The sequence below is a fragment of the Gopherus flavomarginatus genome, chromosome 1 (assembly GCF_025201925.1).
Source record: "Gopherus flavomarginatus isolate rGopFla2 chromosome 1, rGopFla2.mat.asm, whole genome shotgun sequence".
In the NCBI taxonomy this organism is placed as follows: domain Eukaryota; kingdom Metazoa; phylum Chordata; order Testudines; family Testudinidae; genus Gopherus; species Gopherus flavomarginatus.
The window spans coordinates 154,640,075-154,664,717 of NC_066617.1; the positions used below are offsets into that span (position 1 = coordinate 154,640,075).

A 24,643-nucleotide genomic window follows, 5' to 3' on the forward strand; every position below is an offset into this window, starting at 1 on the left:
ACTTCAGAGTAATACTTCATATTTCTAGCTTCAGATACAAGAACGATACATTCATACAAATAGGATGAACACACTCAACAGATTATAAGCTTTGTAATAATACCTTACAAGAGACCTTTTGCATAAAGCATATTCCAGTTACATTATATTTACACTCATAAGCATACTTCCATAAACATATGGCATGCAATGTCACAGGTGGGAAGCACTTCAAACCAGGGGGTGTGGTAGCATCCCTAGTTCCAGCTCTTTGGCCATAGGTACTAGTTACAGAAACAGGGTGCAGGTGGCAGAGGGGCTTTGATTTCCCCCCTCTCAGGAGGATGCATCTCAGCATCTGCTTCCCACGGCTGGGTTTGTAAATGCACCATGTCCTGCTTTGCTTCTCTATCTGAAATGAGAGATTGTGCGGGTAATAGAGATGAAATTTGATGAGATATTTTACATGCACCTCCTTAAAAAGTATATAATTACCCTAAGTGGTTTTTGCATGTGCAGACCATTTTTGTGGATAGTGGATCGGATGCGTATACAGCTGTGCAGGGCTCTACTCACTTGCAGCATCTGTCCCTCGGCATCTGGCTTAGGCAGCCAGGGGGTGGGGGCATACAGCACACTCAGGGATGGTGACCAGCAGCAAGTGGCTGAGGCTGGGAAGAAAGCTGGGGTTGGGGTGTCTAGCACCCGCTTGCTGTGCTGCTTCCTGTCCAGTGGCTCAGGCCCCTCAGTCAGCACCAGCATCCCCTCTATGGCCCAGCCTGGCAGCACCAGCTGCACTCCCAGCCCACTGACTCCTGGGCAGCAGGGCCCACCCCCAGCCATGAAGATTGGAGTGGGCATGGCTCCAGCACCCCACCCCTCTACCCTGCTGTGATGCACATGCCGCTGCTGTCACTCGCGTGTCCCTGGGAGCAGCACGCAATGCACTGCCCCTTTCCCCCCAGCCCCCCAGCCCATGCCACCCCTTCTCCTCGTGACTCTGCCCCTAAGCTGCCACGCTGCCCCTGCTCACTCAGCTCCACTTGTCCTGCCCCAGCCTCGCTAGCCCCTGTGAGAAGGCTTGCTGCTGCAGATGCAGGCACACATAAAAGTCAGCTTGTGGGTCAGATCATGGGCTGGTTCTGGTGATGTGGATTGGATGCGGATCCACATTTTTGTATCTGCACAGGGCTCTAGTTTAGAGTTTAAAAGGCTTCCCTTTCAGTCTATATATCTACATGAAGCCACCTAGTTCACGAATTTAGCTTACGTGCTCTTCTAATTGCCTGAATTGGACTGCCTTTTTCTTGTAATCCACTGAAAATACAATTTCATGCCTTTACATTATTTACTTTTTAAAATGTCATTTTTATTATGGTTAGCACTTCTTCATTTAACTTTTCTGACGTTGTGCAGAGAAATGAAAAGAAAAAGGAATAAACATTTGGAATTAAAAATTGTACATTACAAAATCACAATTAAAATACGATGTTATACGAAAAACACTGAGATGTGACTGCTGAAGCTACTAACAGCTATTTCTATTTTAGTAGCAGATAATTATTGAAAATATTAATAGTTGCTAGTAGCTTCAGCAATCACATCTCACAATGTTTCTAGTACAAAACTTCCTGTTTTTATTTTATTTTATTGCAATCTTGTAATTTACATTTAATTTTTTTTTATAATACAAGTTCAGTTCTTTTAAATCATATGATTTCAAGGCTAACTGATTTCATGGGTTGGTGTCAAAACTTCTTCAGTTTCCTTTGATCTGCCAATGGAATATCCTTTGTCAAGTGTTATTTTGCCTTTCTATGTACCCCACTAGTGCTTTTTCATGTTGCCACTTGTGTACAGAAATTGATTCTCAAATATTCAATAACGGCCACATTTTTAAAGGTTAAAAGCACCTAGATTTTTTTGCAAATCCCACTAGTGACCTAAATACCTTTAGCAATCTGGTCCTAAGGAGTCTTTCTTGTATGAAATCTTTTTCAAAGGTAAACTTCTACTCTAATATTTACTAATCATAGATGTACAACCCCAAAATAGATTGACCACCACAGTAAAGTGATGTTCTTCATTCTGACAAGTTTACTGTTTTGTACAGTCAAAATCAAAGATTTTTTTAAAAATGAAGTATTCTATTACTCCTTTGCATTGGTCGGGGGGAGGGGCATAGTGATGAGCTCACCTAGTTTGCCTTTTAGTGAAACTAAAGTGCCTTGTCCCCACTGTGGTTTTACAGTGGGAGAGCTAATGCATATTAGTTATTCCATGGTAGGGTGACCAAATAGCAAGTGTGAAAAATCAGGACAGGGGATGGGGTGGGTAATAGGCACCTATATAAGACAAAGCCTAGAATATCAGAACTCTTCCTGTAAAATCAGGACATCTGGCAACCCTACATCATGGTAACAATATACATTTTCTCAGCATTGAGGACACAGACTGTAATGCTGACTTAGATGTTAAATGCATCATAATTGTTCATGGCTCGACATGTAATACAGTTCCTTTGTCATCAGAGTTATTTGCATTTGAATCTCTGCAGACCCCCCTCTAAGTCCTTTATTCCCTCCCCTTTACTTCCTAAGGGTTTGTCTACATAGGCACAGAGAGGCTGTAAAGTTAATGCACATAAGCTACAACTCCTAAAGCCCATGTGGATGTGCTCATTCAAAAGTGACTTAGTTTTGACAATGGCAGTCAGGGAAACCATAGAAGATTGCAGGAATCATTTCCCAAAACACTGTAAATCATCAAGCTTTTGACCTATCTTGAACATTTTTGTGAAGTCCAAGTGTAACCCACATTTGATTTTTTTAGATCCAAAGACAAGGAAGAAAGCAATGGAGCACTCATATTAAAGCCTCTACAGCATTTTACAGATATCAAATTTGGCATGACAAAATTTCAGTACATGGTTTATGGTTAAAATTTGATACAGGTTTGATTTAATTTGATAACAAGAGTTGTCAAATAACTAGGCCTAATCAACTTTATTAATCAAAGATTATTAGTCAAAGATTAAAACAGCAAGGAGAAAGGAAGAACAATATGTTACCACAGATCTGGGAGACAGTTGGGCAGCTGGCCAACTGACTCAATCTGAGCTTCACTCTGCCTCCATATATACTAGTGTTGAGGGTTTCACCATTTCTTTGCATTATTTCTTATCCTTCTTATCTATTACCTTTGACATATTTTGAAGACTTTTTGCTAGGCTTGCACAGCCCCTGCAGTTTGTAATTAGTTTATTATCCTGTTTTTGAGCACATTCCAGAAGCCAGCAAAACCTTAGAGACATCCTTGACCAGTTATAGCTTGGTACAGAGGGCAAGTTAACTAAGCATCAGCAACATTGTATTGTCCTTGTTCTTTGGAATGTTTTTATTACTAACACTGAGATGACAATTCTTCACACATCTTCCCTTGATTACACAGTTTAACGTAAACAAAAGCATTTTGGAAGAGCTTAACATGAATAAAATTAATAGGTATATAAAACCATGTGATATTGTATATAATATTGTATATCATATTGGCTTACACTATAAACCTTGGTTTCAGAGTAGCAGCCGTGTTAGTCTATATCCGCAAAAAGAACAGGAGTACTTGTGACACCTTAGAGACTAACAAATTTATTTCAGCATAAGCTTTCGTGGCTATAAACCTTATAGACTTTATCTGGCTCCACACATATTTGCAAGATGGAAGATCTACAGCAGCCAAGCATAGCAGAATACCTAAAGGCTGGAAGGTTGAGTGTATTTCTCAAGCATTGTACTCTCCTGCGGTATACCGAGCAAGCGTTATGCAAATGTACAGCACCTAATTATAGTATAGTTTCAGCATGAATGTAAAGAATTCTAAATATAATGTACTATACTTATCCATTAGTAATCACTTTCTTATTCTGGTTACGTAACATCTCATTTTTAAACACATTTATAGCTACAACAACCGAATTCCATGATTTGATTCATACATTTTGCTTGTGAGCTGAATGCATCTATTAGTCAGCATAAAGCTATTTACATTCCTTGTTAATGATTCTGTTTCTGAGAGCAGTTTTCCCAATATATTTTGTTTACATTAGTCAGTTTTCACAAACCTTATAAAGTCCATTTCTTATCTGGTAACTAACCTGCAGCAGTTGGCACTGTAAGAACTTTGCAGACTGAGTTTTTCCATTTTGCCTTTGGTCTGGCTGCAAACACCAGAGCCTTGCGTTATTTCAGTCAACAAATTTAAGCTGATCTCGCTTCTTCTCTCTGCCCTGCATTGGTCAAGGCATTTGTCATGACCAAGAGAATGAAGACCTGATAGTATCATGGTATATCCTGCTGGGCCCATGGAGGTTACTGGCCTGCTTGCACAATGATCCCTTCTATGAACAACAGATCTAGAGTGGTGGCACTCTTGTCCCATTAGAATGAATCAACTGATCCACATTTTTGGTGCTTCAGACTGTAAAGATTCCTCGATCTCAGCTTATACTTGCTTGCTAACCACACATGATGTGAACCTTATCGTTCACTAACTATGTGCTTCCTGGAAAATTTAATTTACAAACACAGCATTGTCTCTTACACCTTTCTACATTATGATGGAAATACAAATGAGTCCATGATTGCAATATACAGAAAGGTCTGACAGGCTGTAATAAAATTATTTTCAGCTCACTTTAAACATTGAGATGTTGTGTCTCAGCACATGTGCAAAGTGCGGGGTTAATCACCTGATCCAGAAACATCCAGAAATAGGGTATAGCAGTTACTAGTCATGCTCTGTATTTGTTTCTGAAGCTTTCATTGCAGGCAAGCCACCTGCACTGTCACATCCCATTTACTGACCTGATAGCTCAGCCAGTCAGGCCTCGGGGGGAAATTTTATCAATATATCTGCTTAAGATAGTCATGTGATATCAATGACAGCGCATGCACGTCTGCTGTGAGGGATGAGTTTGCTGACGACACTGAGAAGTGTTTTGAATAAAAGGAGGTCACTGACATTCTTATCAAGATCTGAAGAAGCCCAGTACGTATACTACATATTATGGCCACATTACAGAGACTTGGATTAGATTCACAGGTACATATCGGCCCCTATAGATTGAGGTGCCTACATCCCAGTTCTAAGCTCCACTGGAATTCACAAAACTCCCAATGAATCCTGTAGGTGCCCAAACTCACTCAGTGGCTACGTTTTCAGTGTAAAAGTTCCCTAGGTGCCTAAATTGCTGCCTCTGAACATGTGCACTACTGCCTCACTCTAGGCATCTGGATGCCTAACTCCTGCGTAAGCCCCAGTATGATTAACAATCGAGGGAAGATAGGTGGACAAATGCCTATTCTGCATGCAAGACCTAATCTGGCAGGCATACTTGGGGGCTGCCTGCTGAATGGATCAGTTCCCATGCAAAATCTGTCTAGAAGAGGTCGTAGTGGTGGCAGTGTTATTGCCTGTTTTATAATTTTTCATGCAGTGGTTAGAGCACTCACCTGGGATGGCAGACCATGGTTCATTCCCCCACGCTGGTAAAGGGAGAGAAAGAATTTGAACAGGGGTCTCCCATATCCTAGGTTAAGGCTCTAACCATTGGACTATAAATTATAAATTGGGCACCACACCATTGCTGATTCCTGTGGCCTAACATTCTTACAAGTGAAAATTTAGGTCTCTAAGCTGCCTGACTCCAGGAGAGGGGTTCCTAGTTGTGAATTGTTAGTGGAGACAAGCACCTTTAGGCAGCTCAGATTTAGATGTCGAATTCTGTGTGGGGGAAGGGTTTATGACACACCCCTTACCTCAGCATTTCCCATTGGTTAGTTTAGGCTAGTATGCTGGTTTTAGTTAATCCCATTCTAAGGTGCCTATCTTTTCCCATTCATTGCATAGAGAGCCTAAGCCTAGGTGCCTAATTTAGGCTTTGTAAATTTCAGTGGTGTTCCACTGATTTTCTAGGTCCCTGCTGTAGATTACCACGTACTTTTAGGGGCGAAGAAAAATGCAGACCTGTTATTTACCAGGCTGCACGTGGCAATAGACTGTATAGGTAAGGGATGCAAGGAGGGTATGGGTCACGATGCAAACTGCAGGCATGCACACAACTAAAATTAATTAATTTAAAGTTTTATTGGGGATAGTTACAAGGGGTAGGGGAGCAGCGTATGATTAGCTAATAGGGTTAATGGAACTTAAAACATACAATGGCTAGAGTATTTACTATCAAACAATATTTATAAACAAAGATGCAGTAAACACTATTTATAAACACAGATGCAGCATTTAGTAATAACCAATACTTACGAATACAAACCAACTCATACCGACCGGCAAACGTAGAAACTCTGCTTAAAACACGTGAGCTGAGAGAGGCTTCGAGGTGATCAGACTCGGTTACGGGTGTGCACAAGGTACACAGGATTCGTTTTTCTTTCTCCTCTTCTGCCTGCACATGGCAGAGCAGCCTAAAATACCCACTATGACATCATAGAAGTGTCATAGGGGACGGGGCCCAAAAACTGTGTGTGTTCGTTTCTGATTGGTACAAGCAAAGTTTACACCAAGTAGGGGAGCAGGTGCCTAAAAGTCTGGCTTCGCCCCCAAAAGGTGAGGAAATGCATATAGTTTAGAATGCGTTTAACACTGAATGACAAAAGAAGAGGCCAGGGCAATACCGGTATGGGCAAGTTTTTAGGATGCAGACAAGAACTTATCTTAACACCTGAAAATTAGGCATTGTGATGCTCGGCACCACAATGCCTATGTCCCTTTGAGAATCTAGCCCTGAGGCCTTTTCCTTACTGCTAAAAAAGTTGGGGTTTTCTTTTAACTTCAGGGTAGCTAACATGCAGGAGCTATTCTGAGATAAGAACACAGTGAGGATAAGGCACGTCTGTTTTAGTAGTGAGGAAAAGGCCTGAGAAAATGTCTCTGAAATAAGATTAGAGGGCAATGTACTCATATATGTGTGCCAAAGTACAAAAGTGCAAATTTTATGTTGGGAACTTGTTCAATATGTGTAGAGATAACAAGGGGGAGAGGCCGGGGGAGTCTGTATAAAGAACAATTGTAGATTTTCTGCCTAACTTCCTGTGAGTAAATGGTATTCATAAGTATTCCAAATACTGTTTACAACTCTTTACACTATTTCAATGTTTTGTGTGCATTATATGTTTGTTTATTATAGAAACTGGATTTTACAAAGGAAAAAAGACTAATGAAGTTGTGACGGGATCCCCGGGTTGCAGCCTGGGACTCTGGGACTGCTGTGGCCCCCGAACTCTCTCCAGCCTGGGCTGTCTCTCACAATGCTTCACTAGTGACCAGCAGCAAACACCTCCAGGCACTGTTATCACTCAGCACAACAGCATGTGGAGCCCCACACCCAGCTAGTTTGCATGAATGCTCCCAGAGCCACTCATGAATCACACAGAGAAAGGCACCAGAGCCAACCCCCACACCCAGCTCTCTGAGCACTATACCTCAAGAATATACCATCTTGCATTGATGAAGATGAGCAATGCAGATTTATTAATTGGTTCACCACTTCATCAATGGAAAGTAGACATACACCAGCCTTTGCAAACTCGAGCAGATTTGCCCCACACTTCATACAAAGTCATTAGTAAAGATAAACAATTAAACAAACATATTGGCTATAAAAAGTAGATTTTAAATGATATTAAGTGATAGGCAAAAAGTCAGAGTTAGTTACCAAAAGAAATAAAATATAACCATGCAGGCTAAGCTCTCAACCCTATTAGACTGGGCAACAACTAGATTAAGCAGTTTTTCTCACCTCACTGGATATTGCAGTCCTCAGTATACAGACTTCACCCTTGAAAACTGGGCCAAGCTCCTCTGTTGATGTTGTGTCTTCTTCTCAGTGTCTTAGCTGCTTGCAGCATAGGTGGGGGCAGAAGGCCAAGCATGTGGCCACTCTGTCTCTTTTATATCCTTAGTCCATGTGCTTGGAAAACACAAGTCCAGGCATGTCTGGGGGCATTGCTGTCTCCAGGCAAAGTTGAGCAATTCCCTAGTGTGGCCTCATGCAGTTGAGTCATTGCATTGTAGCTCCTTTGCTGGACAATGGTTGTTGATGGATTGATTGATACTCCGCCTGGGTGTTGGTTACTTTCCTTGCTGGGGAGCTAATATCTGGCTGGTTCCCCAAGTTTTTTTTTGTTTTAGTGACAACCATACAACACAATTCTCATAACTTCATATGCATTAATGATACACATGTATGGATAGAGAAATGATGTTCAGAAGATCATAACCTTTCCCCTGATACCTTACAAGGCATGCTTTTCTTTATGTAAGATCATGATTATATGAAAATGAGGAATATGGGGGTTCCAGGATGCTCCCCCAAGGTATAGAATGTCACAAAAGAGAAAACTCCTTCGTTCAGGGTTCTACATACAATAACCCTCAGGTTTAACTCTGTAGAGTGCTTTTTGAAATAATAAAACTACCATTATTTGTGTCCAGATTTAAAATAGAGGTTTCACAATAGTAGAAGATGTGATAGGGATGTCCCCATCTATCACAACTTGCTACCCTGTTGACCAGAGGATGAGGAATAGCAAACTGTGCTGGGAGTACTCCCGTCTGTCACAATTTTACAACCTCCTGGACCAAGAAGATGGGGAAATGTAAGAGGCGGGTTCTCACTTGTCACAACTTGCCACCTGGACTAGCAGATGAGGAAAGGCAGAGGATGGAGAAAGATAAGAGCTAATTGTGATGTGAGTGTCCCCATCCATCACTGCTTGGTATCTTGTGGACAAATTGTGCAGGGAGCAGTTTGTAACATTACACAGTGTAGTGCCACAAACAGCTCCCTGGCCACAGTCCCTCCCTAGCTCCACCTACCAGCAACAACTGGGTAGGAGGGGAGAGATATAAGGAGGGAGAAGGCTAGCCCCCTTCTTCCACATTTTGGCTCTGTCTACACGAGAGAGCTTACAGTGACACAGATGGGAGAGAGCTCTCCAGTCAACTTAATTAATCCATCCTCAATGAGCAGCAGTAGCTATGTTGGCAGAAGAAGCTCTCCTGCCGACACAACGCTGTCCACACCAGTGCTTATGTTGGTGTAACTTACGTCACTGAGGGGGATGGTTTATTAATACCCTGGAGACACGTAAGTTATACTGATATAACCTGTATTGTAGACATAGCCTAAACCAGTGGTTTTCAACCTGTGGTCCAAGGAGCCCTGGGCATCTGCAGACAATATCTAAGATTGCCAAAGGGGTCCACACTTCCATTCAAAAATGTTTAGGGGTCCACAAATGAAAAAAGGTTGAAAACCACTGCACTAAACAAACCTGCTGCAGTCCAGCCCTGGTGCTGAAATGACAGAGAATCCAGTTCCCCGTTCTCCCAGGTCAGAAGGGAGAGACTTTCATTCACTATTGCCTGACACCTCGGTATCCTGTTGTCAGTTCTCTGAGCCTCCAGCCCCTTACATTTTATTTTGTCAAAAACTCTCACCCTTTCCCCACCTCTCAGAGCGCTGCTTTCACCGGTGTATGTAAATTCCCTTTGTGCTGTATATTTGCAATGTGTGTTGCAGCATACCCCTTGCAAAGATGCTGGGCAACAAAAGGAGTAGCCATCTGCATAAATGTGTTTGAAGGAGCAGGAATGTACACTGGACCCATTAAAACATCAGGCAGGTTTCTAAATGTTTATTTATATTAGTCTATACAAACTATTAAGAGATGTGTGAAGAACTGCAAGGGAGATGTTTGAATTCCCCCCAACACCTCCTCCACTTTTGTTACAATACACCCTCAATTCTTGTATTCCTTATGGATCAGTATGGACATATGGAACAAAGTACTACTCAAAGACTGTGTGATGCATAGGTGCTGAATCTGTGGGTGCTCAGGGGCTTAAGTACCAGAGAAAAAAAAAGAGGGTGCTCAGCACCCACCAGTAGAGCCCTGTGTAGATACAAAAATGTGGATCTGCATCCACCAGAATCAACATGCGATCCGACCCACTAGCTGTCTTTTATGTATATCCTCATACGTAGCAGGAAAGCCATCTCACAATGGTTAGTGACTGAGAGGGTGGGAGGAAGCGGAGATGAGCGCGTAAGGGGTGGGGTCTTGCAGGGAAGAGGTGGCGCAAGGGCAGGGACTGGGTGTAAGGAGCGGTGCAGGAGTGGGGTCTCAAGAAGGGGCAGCGCAGAGGGGAGTTGGGGAAAAGGGCAGCGCATCATGTGCTACTCCTGACAGCTCGTGAGCGACAGCAGCAGCAGTGTGTGTTACCTCACAGTGGGGTGGAAGGTGGGGCACCTTTGCCTCAATCACCACAGCTAGGGGTGGGCCTTGCTGCCCAGGAGTTGGCAGACTGGGAGCATGGCCAATGCTACTACACCATGGTGGAGACACTGGCAAGTATAGCTCTGTGTGGTTGTATTCACATCTGATCCACTATCCGCAAAAATGGTCCATGGATATCTCTATCCACATGCGCGACTATGAAGCAGATATCTGTGGATTTGCTGGAGATGCTTGGGCAGTGGTTCTCAAACTTTTGTACTGGTGACCCCTTTCACACAGCAAGCCTGAGTGTGACCCCCTTATAAATGTATTACAAAGCGTTTTTAATTTAACAACATTGTAAATGCTGGGGCAAGTGGGGTTTGGGGTGGAGGCTGACAGGTCACAATCCACCAGCTAATAACCTCACAACTCCCAGTTTGAGAACCCCTGTGCTTGGGGGAGAAGCGCTTGGAAGGAGGGGGTGGAACAGGGTGGGCAATCAGCTTAGGTGCCGCAAGTCTGAGAGTTGGGAGAAGTGAAGCGGCCCCAGTGTGCTCCGGGACGAGGCAGGGCAGGGGTGAGCTCGGCGGGGAGTTCCCCTGCGTGCTGCCCTCCCCCAACTTGCAGCGGGTGGCCCTCCCCACACTCCCCTGTCCCAGCTCCCTCTGCGTAAATGCCAGCAGCAGCTAGAGCAGCTGAAAAGAGCCAGCTGCCATGGTCGCTGCTGAAGAAAATCTCCCCCCCCCCATCCCAGTGCCCTAGGCAACCACCTAGGTTACCTACATGGTTGCACGAGCCCTGGGAGCGTGGCACATGGCTGTGCCCACCCTGTGCCTTTTTCCTTAAGTTTCCCACCAGTGCCACTGTTCCTGCAGCTCCCCTGGCAGCGGCAACGGGGACCGCTGTGGCCACCGGCACTTTTAAGCACCAGGGTTCGCTCCTGGAAAGACTGAATGGCACCCAGAGCCCCCAGGAGCCTAGTTCCCATGAGCGCCCCCTTCCCCCGTCACTGCCACTGGCGCAGCCCAGCCCGCAGCAGAGCTACACGCCCAGGCCGCCCGCCGGGGCTACGCTCCACGCAGCCTCACCCGCGCTCTGCTCCTCCCGCGTCCCGTCCCTACTCCCGCCACCCCGCCCCGTCTCGCGCGCTGCCAGCCAATCCCGTCAGACGCTCCACGCGTTACCCGCGCTGATTGGCCGGCGTCGGGGTCCCCGGCCTCTCCAATATGGCGGCGCCCAGCGGAGTCCGCACCTGCGAGGACTTTGCCGAGTTCCAGGTACGAGCGGGGGCCGCTCCGTGGCCGGGCGCTGCGGATGGCGGGAGGCGGCGGGAGCGGGTTGGAGCCGCCGGCTCTGCCCCGCGCGGAGCCAGGGGGCAAACGGCCTGTTCCCCGCCCCCCGCCAGCCACCGGCCGCGCGGGGCCGAGGGAGCGGCGGGGCCTTCCCAGGAACCTGCCTGATAGTGGAGCGCGAGCTCCCGCCTCCCCGCGCACAGCAGGGGAAACGAGGCAGGCGGGCCCCCCTTCCCCTCCCCCCCGAGCGAGGAGCGTGGGGGACAAGGTTCCTCCTCTCATGCAGCCAGGCAGGATCAAGGGGTGTTTCCCGAACTGGGCCGCCCGGGGGCGGGGGCAAATGAGGCAATTTGCCCGGGGCCCCGCAGGGGCCCCCACGAGAGTTTTTCGGTGCCCCTGGAGTGGGGTCTTTTACTCACTCCGGGGGCCTTGGAAATCTCTCGTGGGGCCTGGGCCCCTGTAGCTTTTTCCGCTCCGGGTCTTCGGTGGCAATTTGGCGGCAGCTGCCCCCTGCCACTGAAGACCCCTGGCCCCCTGAATCCTCTGGGTGGCTCTGTTCCCGAAGTTGGGCTGAGGTGGGGAGGCAGGTGTCCAGTGAGGTTTGGGGCTTTCTGCTTGTGGGGGAGGACTCGGGGGTGGTGAAAATTGCAGACTGGTCGTGGGGGGTGGAGAAGATCCTAAAGGAAGGAATCTGAGGTGCCAGGTGGACGCTTGGACCATTGTCTTCACCTAACTCTCCTAGTGTAGATGCAATGTATACCAGCAAAAAGCTTGTTTTGATAGTATAGCTTTTGCCAGTCTCCTATGCTAAATAAGCAGTGCTGGCCAAAGCACTTCTTTGCCAGTATAAATGTATCTGTCTTAAGGGTCTTGCTGGTCTAGAAATGTTGCAAACCCTGCCTCTCCTCCACCTAACCAACTAAGTGTAGACCACTCAGGAGATGGTATCTGAGTTTTGGGCAGCCCCCAGAAGATATGGAACTGTGTATTGTCTGATGTGTCCACAGTTGTAGCCTTGTTAGTCCCAGGATATTACAATGATAAGGTGGGTGAGGTAATAATTTTTATTGGACCAACTTCTGTTGGTGAGAGAGAGAAGCCTTTGAGCCACACAGAGCTATGAGACCTGAAGATATTAGAAATACTACCTCATCCACCTTGTCTCTCAAAGGCCATGTCTACGCTACTGTGATAAAATGATCTAAGTTATGAAACTCCAGCTATGTGAGGAGTATGGTATAAGCGAGGTTTTTTATTTTTATATACAGGAATTGCTCAGGGTGATGCGGACAATTGATGACAGAATAGTCCATGAATTAAACACTACGCTTCCAACAGCTTCCTTTGCAGGGAAAGTCGATGCCAGCCAAACCTGTAAAGAGCTCTACCAGTCTGTAAGTGTACCTATTCCATTATAGCCTTTTTCAACCAATTCCTGATGCTTTATTAAATGTAGTATCCAGAAACACAAGAACACCCGTTCCCCAGCTTGTTACAAATTGCTGGCACAGCAGATACTCCAATATACATCCACAACTGGTCTGCTTGACTCTTTATATAGCCACTCCTCACACATGTAATGACTGCTTTACGACAGATACCCATATGCAGAGTTGTTTTTTTTTTTTGCTTCACTGTGGCATTCCAGCAGGATGTACTACTGACCTTAGTATGTGTTAGATACTCCATTATGCCATCTAAATAGCTGGACTAACACATTTCTGCAGTATTTTCAAAGCAGTCTACTTCTATAAAGTTAAGGTCTTCACTTTTTTTTTTATCTCTGATACTATTTGTTAAATTCAGTTATCAGGTATTCTGAACAACATTGCTTGCCAGGATATAGATTGAAGAGTCAAAACTGATTCTTATGGTATCACAGACAATTGATTCTAAAGAGTATAACAGCAGCCACCAGACTTGAAACTTCTATATCATAGAAACTCCTTCCTGGAGCAGTTGAGCCTATAAGGTGGCAGGATGTGGGTGGGAATCAGGCTTAGCACAAAGTAAAGGCTTGTGTACATGTACAAGCAGCCCCACTGTAGCACTTTGGTGAAGAATCTACTATGCCGATGGGAGAGCTTCTGCTGTCAGTGTAGCTAATCCACCTCCACGAGAGGCATTAGCCTTGTTGGCAGGAGAAATTCTACCTTTGACATATTGCTGTCTACACTGGGGGTTAGGTCAGTATTACTATGTCACTCAATGGTGTGGATGTATATTGATGTAAGTTTGTAGCATAGACCTGACCTAAGGAAACAGCAAAGCAATAGAGTGTGTCAGTGAGATGCAGCCCCTTTGAAAGATGTGACCTGTCGACTTTGTATAATGGTGTAGCCCACCTGTCTCTTTGTTTCAGTGACTTCCTGTAAGCACTGAGGAATTTCAGTTGTTGGTACCGAGTGGGAATACTATATCGAAGAGAGTGTGGTTTTTTTTTTAAGAAAGCAATTGGAATCACTTTAGTATCTTTATCGTCTTTTCCTGCTAGTATTGTGCTCTTCTAGCACCTGCTCCATCGGTTGCTGTGTACCCTGCAATGTGAGTCCCTGATAGCATGCGCCAGCATAGAAAGACCAATATAGTTATACTATTGCAATTCAATTTCCCCACCTACCTTAGAATTCTATGCAGCTGCCAGTTTGTGGGGAGTGGGATCCATTTCTGAGAGAAAGAAGGGGTATTCTCTCCTTGTGGTGTATGGAAATGGGGACCTGTCCCATAGGCAGGAGTATAGGGAGAGCAGTTGTGGAAAGACTGCTCTACCAACAAGGAGAGTTGTTATTGTAGTGGTGCTGTGAGACTCAACACAGCCTGATTATTTTAAAACTTGTTTTTGTAATTTAGAGGCTTTTTCTTCCCATGGGCCATTGAACTAGTTAATCTGACTTTTTTTTTCTTCTCCAATTAGCTGAGGGAGGCTCATGCCAGCAGAGAGAAAATAATCAAAAACTGTATTGCTCAGACTTCCAATGTAGTAAAAACTCTCCGAGAAGAGAGGGAGAAGGCCCAGGATGATGTAGCATTATTAAAGCAGCTCAGGCAAGAGCAGACAAAGGTGAGTGGTAGCACTTCTTGGTATTCATTCAGGGAGAAGGCGAGGGTTGATGTTTCAGCTAATTGATTATTTCCATTGTGAAGATCTGTCATTCTGTACTGAATTCTAGCTCGTACAACTCAAGTTTGGCTACTTGTTGGCTTGGTTGGTGAGAGGACTCCCTTCAGTCCACAAGACAGAACTGTCCATGTTTTTAATCTTTAATCTGTTGTGACAACAGGTAAAACAAACACAATTAATTCACCAAATCATAGACTATGGTCTTAATCAAATAATAGCCATTAACAGGCAGTGAATGTCCCCTACTTAAAAAAAGAAAGAGAAGCAAACATTTGTTAAAGATGTCCTGACAGGGTCTTATAACTAGGGCCCTGCAAAATTCATGGTCCATTTTGGTCAATTTCACAGTCACAAGATTTTAAAAACCATAAATTTCATGATTTCAGCTATTTAAATCTGAAATGTAACGGTGTTGTAATTGTAGGGATCCTGACCCAAAAAGGGGTTGGGGGTGGGGGCAGGGGTTTGCAGTACTGCTACTCTGACTTCTGTGCTGCTGCTGGCGATAGTGCTGACTTCAGAGCTAGGCAACTGGAGATGGTATTTCCTCCCTTTCTGTGCTGCTGCTGTCAGGCGCTGCCTTCAAAGTTGGGCACCAGCTGCCACTCTTTGCCCAACTTTGAAGGAAGTGCAGAAGTAAAAGAGTGGAAATAATGTGATCCTCCCCCCCCCCCCCCCCCCCCAAAAAAAAAACAAAACAAACAACAAAAAACCCATACCCTTGCGACCCATCTTCAACTCCCTTTTGGGTCAGGACCTCCAGTTTAAGCAACGCTGGTCTCCCCCATGAAATCTCTATAGTATAGAGTAAAAGCACACAAAAGACCAGATTTCATGCAAGGAGACCAGATTTCATTGTCTTTGACACATTTTTCATGGCCGTGAATTTGGTGGGGTTCTACTCATAAGCTTTCAAAACCTGTGCCTGCTGAAAATGAAGATCTTGGAGAATCAGGGAAATAAACAAAATGGAAACACTAGCAAATATGGCAATGCACAATTTAGTTAACATTCCAGGACCTCAATCTGCCCCCTTGATCTCTACCACAAGGGTTGCTTCAGAGAGGTGGCCCTACCAACCCCTCACTCAGTTTGTTAACAAGAGCTCAAACTATTGTTCCTAGTGAGGTCTGCTAACCTACGCCTAGGTCCCTGAGTCAATGGTGCTGCAAAAATACAGTGAGGATGGAAGTGTGTAAACAGGAGTGCTGATATTGGGGTTTGTGTGAGGTGCTGAGAAACTGGCAGTTTTCATTAGACTGGGCAAAGTAACAGTACATTTCTGTTGCTATCACTCAAGGGGCAGAGTTAAGGTTGTGTGTGATATGAAAAGCATTACTATAACTGTACAATTCCTTCTTTTCTAATGTACTCCGGACAAAATAACACTTCCTGAATTTTGGAGGTGTCGGTTTGAAGGGTCTGGGGCACTGCCAGGTAATTGTAACTCCCCTTTAACCAAGTTTTTATTAATGTTCCTGGTTTTGTGAGGAGGTAGGGTAGTGGTGGGGGCATGATGGGAAAGCTTTGGGGCTACATGTCACCACCTCTCGGGTACCAGCTGTGCCTTCCTTCAGGCACCTCATACAACCAGTAGTACTGGAGGGGCCACAGAGGGAGAAAGCTGTAGCTGATCAACTGTGAGGAACACATACACCAACTTGGAGGTAGCACGGGAAGGGAAGGGGACCTCCAGAGTCCCTACTCCATTTCAGAGACTAGCATGGGGAGGGAACAGGTTTTGCACACGTCTCTACAGCATTTGAGGCTTGCAGAGGGGTGAAGTGCCCTATTGATCCCAATGGGTGTTCTCTTCCCTGCTTGATCCATCTCAGTGCTATGTGCCTGTGCCCTGCACGAGAGCATAACTTTCTCAATTCCCTACCGCATTTTCAGCACAGTGTGCTTGTGGCATGCACTGAGTGTACCTATTAGTTCTTGCTGCAGGCTGGATCTGTTTGTTTCCTAATGGTGCCTGGCAGGAGTTCACTGAGCCGCCTTCGGCTCATAACTGATTTGCCTTAGCCAAGGCTCTTACATTGACCTCTCTGGTGTCCTTGTCAACATGACAGCAAGTTCCTCCTGTATCAGCCATACTGGGTTTCATATCCCAGCGCAGTACTGCCACAGCCTGCCAAACTCTTCTGGGGCAGGACTTGGGCTGATGTGTAGATAGTACTGGAGGTACACTTCTGTCCTGTTGCACTTCCTCAAAATTCATAGACCACTCACACTTCCAAAAGAAGTCCCACTGTGTCTCCAGACAGCAAGAAGGGAAGTGCTAATTGTTACAGCTCCCTAATCTTCTGGGGAGAGGATTTGAATTCATGGTCCTTGGGTTAAAGGGCAAGCATCTGTTTCCCAAGCAACCAAATGTTACTTAGTGTGTCACTGACAAAGGTGTTCCCTAGTAAACAATAGCTTGAAGAGGGGTGAATTGTCTATAAACCTTTGTCTCTCTATGGCAGATACGATGGGTCCAGAGGTGAGACGTTTCCTTCCTCACCTCCCAGGTATTTCCTAGGAATCCTGCTTAAGTTTAGTCTAGCACAGTGTTTCAAATAGTCTTTTTTAGCTCTTAACACTTCCCAAGGTTTACATTAGTGATGTCTCCTCTTGAGAGATGTTGTGTACCATTCCATAATAATACACAAATGTTTGCATTTTAGCTACAATGAACGCCTAAGATGCTTAAACTTAATTCAATACGGTTTTTACAGGATATTGCAGGAAATTGCTGTATCTGTCTCAGAGTACACCTCTACCACGATATAACATGGGTTCACATATAGCGCGGTAACCCCAGGCCCCTGGCAGCAGGGCTCAGGTGGTGCTTTAAAGGGCCCAGGGCTCCCTGCAGCAGCTGGAGCCCCGAGCCCTTTAAATCACTGTCAGAGCCCTGCTGCTGCTACCGTGGGGCTCTGACAGTGGGGCTCGGATGGTGATTTAAAGGGCCCGGGGCTCTTTAAACCACTGCTGGAGCCCTGCTGCTGCTACCCCGATATAACAGGGTTTCACCAATAATGTGGTAGGGATTTTTGGCTCCTGAGGACCATGTTATATTGGGGTAGAGGTGTATCTGAAATCCTGTTCCAGAGGGAGCAGGGACCTGGATTCTGGTGAATGGCACTTCTCTGGCTTGGGGTTAGTCAATGTGCTTTTCCTCTAGTGGCCCTTATTCCCAGGATCCTCAGGAAGACTAGACCCACAGTCTACTGATTATTCCAACTTGGGCATGTCAATTTTAAGTTTTGGCTCCAGCACTGGAATCTCTGGTGCTTGTTATCTATCCTTCCTTATCTACTATCCAAGATCAAGGAGAAGTCTTCCATTTAGATCTGAAATCATTGAGCCTGGCAGTGTGGATGTTGGCTTGTTTAAAGCAACTTGGACAGCAATTATTCCCTGGAAGTGCAACTTAGTTCTCCTTAAATAGATTATTTATACTTTGAAATGGTAAAATTTTTCTGAATGGGTGTTTTGTGAAGACTTATCAGTCCACCATGTTACTAATTCTAGATAATTTGGTACATCTTGAACAGTCTGGAATTTTTTTGAGTAATGTGAAAGTTCATCTGGCAGTCACATCAGCATTCAAGAATACCTGTATTTGTACATCTTACTTCAAAAGACTTTTCATAGGTTGAGGTCAGAAGGGACCATTGTGATCATCTAGTTTGACACCGTCTCACCTCCCCCCGTGTGATATAAGCCATAGAACCTTCCCCAACATAATTCCTAGAGCGTACCTTTTAGAAGAACATCCAATATGAGCACCTGGGGAAGGGAAGTTATTCATAACTCTGAACAAAACGTTATGGTGGTTCTTTCAAAAGTTTACAACTGAACATTGACTTTATTATGCAGAAGAAAAATGCTGCTTTTAACCATCTGAATTTAAATGAAACAAGCACAGAAACAGTTTCCTTTATCTTGTGAAATCTTTTTAAAAAACTTTTTCTGTATTTCTTTAGTAGTGTATGTCTAACACTATACTGTGCTGTATTTACTTTTTTTGGTCTCTGCTGCTGCCTGATTGCGTATTTCCAGTTCCAAATGACATGGGGGTTGACCGGTCAATTTTGTAACTCTGGTGTTTCTGTTCATGAACAGCCACCTTGGGATTTGAATTAAGTACTTATAAGGGGAATCTGTTTGATCCTGGGACATAATGTTTGTAATATCTCTCCTTAAAGGTTATGGGTAAGATTCTTGAAAAATCAGAGTTTAAAGTTAGGCTCTTCAGGAGAGCTTTTGCTAGGGCACAGATGGCAGCTTGGTGCCAAAGTCCCATTGACTTTTCGGTGGGAGTTTGGCACGTAACTGCCATGTGTGCCTTAGAAAATCTCTACCTTTAAATCCTTAGACTGAAGCAAGAGATCTGATTTTTAAAATTGTTGAGTTTCCCACTGAAATGTTTAGCGCTTTTAAAAATTGGGTCTCTTGATATCTAAATAAAGATGTAAAGCCCAGCTTCAGGGACCCATTTTTGAAAATGTTGACCAGTACCTACATCACCAGCTTGAAGTGTTTGAGCCTTTTGGCTGACTCCTACATACTTTTTTCATAATGTTAACAAGTTGTAAAAAAAAAAAGAAAAAAAAAATTAGCATGCCAGTATAAAAAAGATCTGTGATTTGCATTTCAGCCAGTCTACTCATTCACCTATAGGTTTTTCTCAAATTATCAGAAGAAACAAATTCATGTAGTCTGGATGTTGAGGACACTTGGTTATTATCTGACCAGGACAAATCTTTGCTCAAGCTGCCTAGAGTGCTTGTAGCATGTAGTTCAAATCTAGAGAAAAAATGTTCACTGCCAAGATATTACTTTTCATTAGATATAAGGCGGCTTCAACTGCATGTCTTCTAAGTGTGTCTTTGGAAAGCTGCTACTTGCAGCTCCGTTTGACCATTTATACAACATTACTCTTTGGATAGGACTCCTAAAGCCAGTGTCCAATTCTGGAAAGCAGTCCTCTAATCTCTGTTATAGATAGAGCTGATAATACATGTAGTTAGACCTCTTTATTCTAGAAGTATTAGTATAATTTTGCCAAACTTTTTAAGTGATGGGGCTGAAATTTTTTTTTCTCTGCCTCAGACTGAGTTTTTTTTCTTTCAGAAAATTTCAGGAAAAATTACTCAGCTACTTCTACAGATAAGGTTAGGGAAGAATAAAGAGTTTTTTGCTAATAATTTTTTCTAACCATTTCCTCAAAGAGCTAGAATGCCCCCTATAATTTGAGACAGGGACTCAAAATTTAGCAGGAAATCCTAGTGCGGGGGGCAGAAAGGTGTTTTTTGCTGTCCTCATGAAAATAAAACCTGATAGGGCCAAGTCATTAGGTTTTGAAAATCCAAGTTTGTTCTTGCCTTTAACTGTGCTGAGCTTGTTGGCTGAGTGAAGCAAGGCCCCACTCTCATTTCAGTGGCATTTTTCTTTATAACACTAAATTTTGAACACTGCCTTTGTTCACTGGGGTAGAGCATGTGTTCTAGTACCAACTCTGAGTGGTATTAATTGTGTATTCTTTGACTCTTTTTGTTGAGTAAGGTGGCATACCTCTGTCCTGTGAGGGAGTCTTATCTCTGTTTTACAAGGGAAGCAACTGAGTTGTTGCCCGAGGTCACTTCTGGCAGACCTGGGGGTAAAACAGCATCTCTAATTGCGCAGACTCAAGACACGTTAATTTAGTCACACTGCCTTTCAGAGTAAGTGTGCCAAATCTCAGCTATCTAACTGCTAGAGCAAACTTCCTTCCAGAGCCAGGTATCCTGATCCCCAAGATTCTGCTGTGTGGAAAACTGATGTATAAGCCAGTGGCAAAGTGTTTTCCTCTGCCTCTTGTGGCTGGTCTACTAATATTAATGTAGCACTCCTTTAGCTCGAGTGGTGGTGCTCTGTGCTATGGATTTATAGAACCTGGGTTCAGACCCTGCTGATGACACCTGGAGGAGTCAGTATGGTGCCACACACTAGAAAAAAGAAAATCCTTCTAAACAATCTAGAAATTACACGCAATTAAAGAATATTACGGTTAGGGAGCTTGATCATGCAAAATTAGGAAATGCCAAAATTAACATGGCCTGTGCAACTTTAATTTGCTCCAGGGTGGTAAAAACTGATTAAAAAAAAATAGAATTTGAGGTTTTAAATTTACTAGAACCTATTAGAGACGAGGTGGGTGCACTAATATTTTTTTTATTAGATCAGCTTCTGTTGGTGAGAGACAAGCTTTCGAGCTACACAGTGCTGCTCTTCTTAAGTGATGATGTGTGTAACTTGGGGTGCCCAGGACTGAGAGTCACCTTGTTACCTCACTGTGTCCAGAGAGAGAGAGAGAGAGAGATGCTGGTGTTTAACTCGGTGTCTGCTCCCTGAGAAGACCAGCCTGTTAGCCACCCAAACAATCTCCTCAAGGCAATGCTAGCCCTCATTGCTTTGCAGGCTAACAATAGGTGCATCTCAGTTCATGAGCTCTTTTGAAGCGTTCCCCTGTGATATCCAGCCCCAGTCTCTGGCTACTTACAGGAATATCAGATTTGCTATCCTCAAGGAACGGTGTACAGACCTGTCAAGGCTGATTCCCCACTCGGGCACTTGGAGTGCAGAAGGTGTGGGGGCCTGCAAGGATTCTAAAAATTAATACCAGCCACTCCAGGCTTGTATTAAACTCCCAAGGTTGCAGTTTTTCTCTGGCCTTGGATTGGTAGTTGCTGCCACCACCCACATGCAAAACCCCTTTAAGAACCCAGGAAGGTGCACTTGGGAATTCCTTCCTGTAAGGTACCCTCAAGCCCTTTTACCTCCCCTCCAGGAAAGAACTGAGAAAAAAGGTGTGTGTGTGGCGGGGGGAGAAATCAGCTGTTGCCACTAGCTAATTAAACAACATATGCACAAACCTCTTCCGAATTGCATTTGTGTCTCTTTTCTTAAAAAAGGTAAATTTTGTTAAAGGAGAAAATACATCTGTGAATTTAGGCTTTTGCTGGATTAAAAAACAAACTACAAGGATTAAGCATCAAAAATAGCTCTTTTGAGGTCCAGCTTAAAGGTTACAAGCAGAACAAAAGCACTTCAGGTTAGCACACAGGAATCCACAAGCCATAAAGAAATAAAAGGGATAAACCTAATTGCATCTTCCTAGACATTTCCTGATATATTTACATATCTGGGGTTTTAGATGAGTAATTTCTAGATATGATAGGGATGGCTTTTCATACCTGGCCCAAACTTCTCACAGCATAACTGCTCCCTCTCTGCCTCTCCCCCAGAACAACAACAGACAGACAAAAGGGGAGTCTTGTTTCAATTTTAAAAAGTTCCAGCCTTCCCATTGGCTCTTTTGATCAGGTGCCTATTCACTTTCTTTTACTTATGCATAGCAGAGACTTTTTAACCCTTTATAGGTAGAGCAATTAGAAAGCAGCTGCTGGCTGCCTGGGTGTTCATAAAAGGGAGCTGTCTCCCCCCCCCCCCACCCCCCGGCCTTCAGTTATCACAATACTAGTTTGTGAGTCATTTGAGGATCAGTTCCTATATATCGCATCACAGCACTGAGATATTTATTGCGAAAACAATCAAATTTATTGTGAAGGGTTAAGAGATAATGGAAAGAGGAAGGTTATGTATAAAAAATCAGTACATGCTTTCTAGCAACTAAACTTAAACAGCATAACCATTTGCGTAAAAGCCATCTTATCTTGCCTAAATGTCCTTTGCAGTGCTTCCAGCCAGGACAGATTGGGATCCCATTTTCATGAATGTAATCAGACTGGCCAGTTACTTCCTCAGGTACAGAATAAAGAGCTGGCTTTTTGCCTTCTCTTTGTATCCCTCAAAATTCATGTTTTGTCCCCAGAGTTGGGATGACCCCCAGGGTATTCCTTTGTGTGGACTTCGCATGAAAACAGGGCTTCTGTTGTGTTGGCTTACAGTGCTGACTGTACATTTGTACCGAGAGGTAGACAGTTGAATATGCATCCTTTGTCTGGCAGAAACATGTTTGTCAGCCTTACCTTGATTCAGACATTTTTAGGAACATGTCTGTGGGTGTGTATTTATAGGTAGGGGTGTGTGCGTGTGTACGCGCACACACGGTATTTGTGCATACATCTCACACTGATACTAATGACCAGCATGAGCCCAGCTTTTATTGAAGATCTCACGTGACTTTTTTTTATAGATAGATTCTATGAAAGCAGTGTACTAGGTGTACTGAGTTTGTCAGGAGTTACTGTTACAGAAAGTGAACCCTTTGCCAGTTAGCATTGAGGGTTTTTTAGGGTCACATTGTGTGACTTGCCAAGACTGTGGGGGCCTGTTCTCAATATCTGACTCTAAATGGTGTCTGTCTTCTGTCACACTTCTTGCAGTTGAAGCTGATGCAGTCTGAGTTGAATGTGGAAGAAGTAGTAAACGACAGAAGCTGGAAGGTACAGAACAGTCATTGTTTTATTAAGTCAGTGATATCTGTTTAAACTGATACGTGACCATGATTCATTGGAGTGTTATGGAGGGATGAATAGGGGATGAGGGGAGAAATAAGGTAGGCAGTTCTAGGGAACTGGCTCCAGGTCCACACTTTCACCTCCGCCCCTCCCCCCTGCAGTCATTAATTTACAGATAAAGAACTCTAAAGATGTTTTCCCTATGTTTGGTGGTTTCTGTGAAGCGAACTTGTGTACCTCAGTGTAGCTCTTGGAGAGGATAAGTATCTGTTTCATAAACACCACCACATTTGGCATTATTTGGGCGTCTTGTGAGCCATCTCAGTTGGAGATACCTAGGACTGAGTGGGCTGGGAAGATTGAACTCCCTCCTACCTCTGGAAGGAGCTTCTCCATCTCACGATGGAGGCACCCTGGTGCAGTGAGGCACTGTGTAGGAGGGAAGTTCTGCTGCCTGTACTATACCAGTTTTGTGGAAAATAGTCCTTCAGTTTCTGGGGTTGTTAATCTAGTACTTGGCTTTAAAATGATCTTGGTGCTAGAACTTCTGGGCATCTCACTTCTAAGATCCTCTTCTAGTTTCAAATGGGGTAGAAAGCTTACTTTGTTAAGTAATCCAGCCTCATGCCTCATTCCAGTATTCCCTAAAGAAAGGAGATTGATTTTTGAGACTGCTAATACTGATATCAGGCCAGGATGCATTATGCTGTCTGCTCTGGTACTCTGGAATCAAGTTCCAAACATCCTGTCTAAGTAAGCTCTTACCGGTAAGAGTTGTATCTCATTTTTAAATTCTGAAACTGCCAAGATGTAAAAAAAGAGGGATGCACAGCACAAGATAGATTAAAAAAAGATATGAATTTTCTCTTGTTTGGTGCAGATGAGTAAGAAATAAGTAACCAGGACTCTGGGATTTTATCCCCACTGCTGCCAGTGTCTTGCTGTATAACTGAGTAAATCTAATTTCCTTCTGCTTTAGTCTCTCTGGGAAAAAGTACTGTAGTCTTATAAAATGCTTTGAACCCATTGATTAAATTAGAGACTGTTGATCTATTATGCAGTTGTGCAACATTACAAATTGCTGCCTAATTGCCCAGTTTTGTAAGTGGCTGTTAAATTGTGCACCAGAATTGAAACTTTTATTTTAAAAAGGAAAAAAAAGTATGTAGCCCTTATGGCAGAAAAGTAAACTTCAAAATGCAAATTAACGCTAACCAGTACTAGAGCTGGTTGCAAAATAGGGTTTGTTTTTTTAAAAGTGAAATTGTTTTCACTTCTGAAAAAATATTTTGAAGTTTTTTATGCTTTTGTCCAAAAAACATTACCAAAATGGTCACTGAATTTTTTGTTTCCTGTAAACCAAGCTCTTGGTAAATAAGCCATTTTGATAACTTTTTTTTATTGACAACTTTAATTTTTTTTTTCAAGTTGCATTTGACAAACGTCATTCAAAGTATTTCAAACAGTTCTACCCAATACAATGATCTGTGCCTCACTTTG

The 24,643-nt window shown here is 43.9% G+C and overlaps 1 protein-coding gene across 4 annotated transcripts in view; it reads left to right on the forward strand.

Moving 5' to 3' along the window:
• The first annotated feature begins 11,484 nt into the window (after positions 1–11,484).
• The window catches only part of MIX23 (mitochondrial matrix import factor 23), a 68,505-nt gene continuing 55,346 nt past the window's right edge, over positions 11,485–24,643 (forward strand). For 3 of the 4 annotated variants that reach the window (XR_007769092.1, XM_050921413.1, XM_050921429.1), the window contains exons 1-4: positions 11,485–11,554; positions 12,838–12,963; positions 14,484–14,630; positions 23,069–23,128. Coding sequence is in view for 3 of the 4 variants with exons in the window: in XM_050921413.1 (XP_050777370.1) it covers positions 11,504–11,554; positions 12,838–12,963; positions 14,484–14,630; positions 23,069–23,128 (384 nt within the window). In the remaining variant the exon portion in view is untranslated. The remainder of the gene's footprint in view (positions 11,555–12,837; positions 12,964–14,483; positions 14,631–23,068; positions 23,129–24,643) is intronic. The other variant, XM_050921415.1, reaches the window with a different exon arrangement.